Source organism: Callorhinus ursinus, unplaced genomic scaffold (assembly GCF_003265705.2).
Source record: "Callorhinus ursinus isolate GAN/ISIS: 27379988/994484 unplaced genomic scaffold, GSC_fseal_2.0 scaffold2389, whole genome shotgun sequence".
In the NCBI taxonomy this organism is placed as follows: domain Eukaryota; kingdom Metazoa; phylum Chordata; class Mammalia; order Carnivora; family Otariidae; genus Callorhinus; species Callorhinus ursinus.
Window position 1 is genome coordinate 1 of NW_027399443.1, and position 2,403 is coordinate 2,403.

General features: G+C 64.3%; 1 protein-coding gene across 1 annotated transcript in view; it reads right to left on the minus strand.

Moving 5' to 3' along the window:
* Window positions 1-1,895: 1,895 nt before the first annotated feature.
* Window positions 1,896-2,403, minus strand: part of LOC112818171 (epididymal-specific lipocalin-10-like) — a 3,468-nt gene continuing 2,960 nt past the window's right edge. The window contains exon 5 of the mRNA XM_073890704.1: window positions 1,896-2,116. Coding sequence (XP_073746805.1) covers window positions 1,896-2,116 — 221 coding nt within the window. The remainder of the gene's footprint in view (window positions 2,117-2,403) is intronic.

The following is a 2,403-nucleotide window of genomic DNA, read 5'->3' on the forward strand; positions in this document are numbered from 1 at the left end:
CCAGATAGTATGAGCTGCCCTGGGAGACCCCAGTCCTAAGAACCCACAGAGGGTCCAGGCTGACGGAAAAGTCCTGAGCCCCCCTTCTGAACCGAATCCTGCCGATACCAGGTGAGCGGTCTTGGCGACAGAGCCTGCCCCGGTCGAGCCTGAGCGGAGGCTGCACCCCCGGGCTCCTGGGGGACCTGGAGGCAGAGGCTCCCCCTGAGCTGAGCCGGGATTCTGGTACAGGAACTGTGAGATACGGAAGGTCTGTGCTTGCAAGCTGACTTCGGATCGTGTCTCTGTCAGGACGCTGGGAGAATTTTGGTGTGCACGGTCAGGTCTTAAGCTGTGCAGAGGGCATCTAGGGTGTGGGAACCCTGTCCCTCAGGGATGTGGTATCCTCCACGTTCTAATAAGGAACTATCTAGAAAGAGGCCGTGGCCTCAGGAACTGTGGGTGAGGTTTCTGGCAGCTGGAACGAAGGAGGCTTGCCTACACAGAAACCCACAGTGTTTCAGAGAGCGGAGCTCCGAAGGGCCTCCGGGGCGTGCTCTGTGCAGACAGGCCTGGCCCCCAGCGCCTTCCGCATAAGCGTGGAGAGTAAGGGGGGTCTCAGCGGGCAGAGCCAGGGAACAATGGGCCGGAGCCACTAACATCCTGGAGGAACGAGGTCCCCGTGCCGCCTCGGCCAGACCCTGAGCTGCGGTGGGTGTGGCCACTCCGGGCCAGCTCCACGACTGGTGCTCACTGGGGCCTCGCTGTCTCTTCCGCCACGGATGCTGAGCACGTGGGGATCCACCGAGGCCTCATGCCCTGTGGTCTCGAGGGGCCTCTGTGGTCAAAAGACCCAGGATTCGATCCTACTGCCCCCCACCAGAGGGGACGTGGGGCTCTGGGGTGGGGCACAGGGTAGGACACCTGGCCTGACTCCCGGGGCAGGGGGCGATGCCACTGCAGACAGGGCTCGGGGGCCGGACGGGCCATGTCTTCCTGCGCCTGCACCCTTGGCCGGGCACGTGCGGTTTCTCCCGCCAAGGAAGCCACGTGCCTCCCGCAGGCCCTTCTGCACTTGGCGTTTGGTCCCTCGACATGCTTCACTTAGCCGCTGAGGCCGAAATGCAGTCCTGTGCTGAGCCCTTCCTCCCAGCCTGCTGTGGGCTCGCCTGCTGTGGCCTCGGCGTGGCCGTGAGACGAGCAGGACGTGGCTGCCCTCGGTGGGAGGGGGACAATGGCAGCAGAGCTGGCGCAAACCAGTCACAGCCAGCCAGGCCCCAAGGCGGGCGCAAGCTGCGGAGACCCCCGCCGCCCAGCAGGGCCGGTCTGCGCCACCTGACCCCACGCTGCCCAGACGGGAAAGCTAAGTCCATTCGTGTCGGTTCATAGCACAGAGATCCTGTGGGTGGTCCTTACGTGGCAGTAGCTGACGGATGCCGTTCTACTGTGTTCTCCTTGGGTGGCCCTAACCGCACCAGCGAATTGCATCGCCAACTACATACTGGTGACTCCACGTGTCCGGCTCCCACATCTCTCTGTCCTCTGAACTCCAGCCCCCCACGTGGCATCTCCGTTTGGGGGTCCTGGGCTCCAAGCTCAGCCTCCGAGCCTGCCCGGGGCTTCCTCTCCTCGGACTGAACCTCCCTCCACGGCCTGTGCTCTCCCCCCGTCACCCTTCCCTCCGCCTCTACCACTCTGCCCTCCTACCCCCTTCCTACCCCCATCTCTCCAAGATCATAAAGGATCCCGCTTGGGCTACAGCCATGGCCCTGGACTTCACCCCATCAGTGGCCTGGGGTCATTCAACGCGTCTCAACAGGCCATTGGATGTGCAGACCTGCAGTCTTGAGCAATGTTCTGGGTCAAGGGGGACCGCGGGTGGAGCCCCGAAGGGACGGGTGGGTGGACGCTGGCTCTCAGGGCAGGATGGTGTGGGCCCACGAGGCTGCAGGAGGGAGAGGAGCACTGAGCTCTACGGGATGGATGGGGGCCGGGCGTGCTGTTGGCCTGCACGGGAGGGCCCGTGGCCGTCTGTTACCATCTTTTGAGAGAACAGTCACACTGTTTGCGAGCTCCAAAATCTCACATATGTCTACGAATTTTTTCATGCTCGGGAAGCTGGACCTGCTCTGTCTGCCTGCAGTTGAAAGCAGAGTCACAGGGGCTGAGTCCCCAGCTCTGGCCCTCTGGGGCCGTCCCCGAGCCCGCGGCCACCGCAGCGCCCTCCGAGCCCGCAGGACAGAGAAGCCAGTGTGCTACCAAGGGAGGGGGCAGCAGGCGGGTGATGGGGAGTGTGCCTCTGTTCCCTCTGTGCTCCGAGGCAGGGGGGTGTCCCCGAGCGGCCCCGAGGCGGGCACCACACAGGGCCACTTGGGGAGCCCTCTCTGCTCACAGGACCCCTCGGCTGGAGCCTGCTGCCCCTCC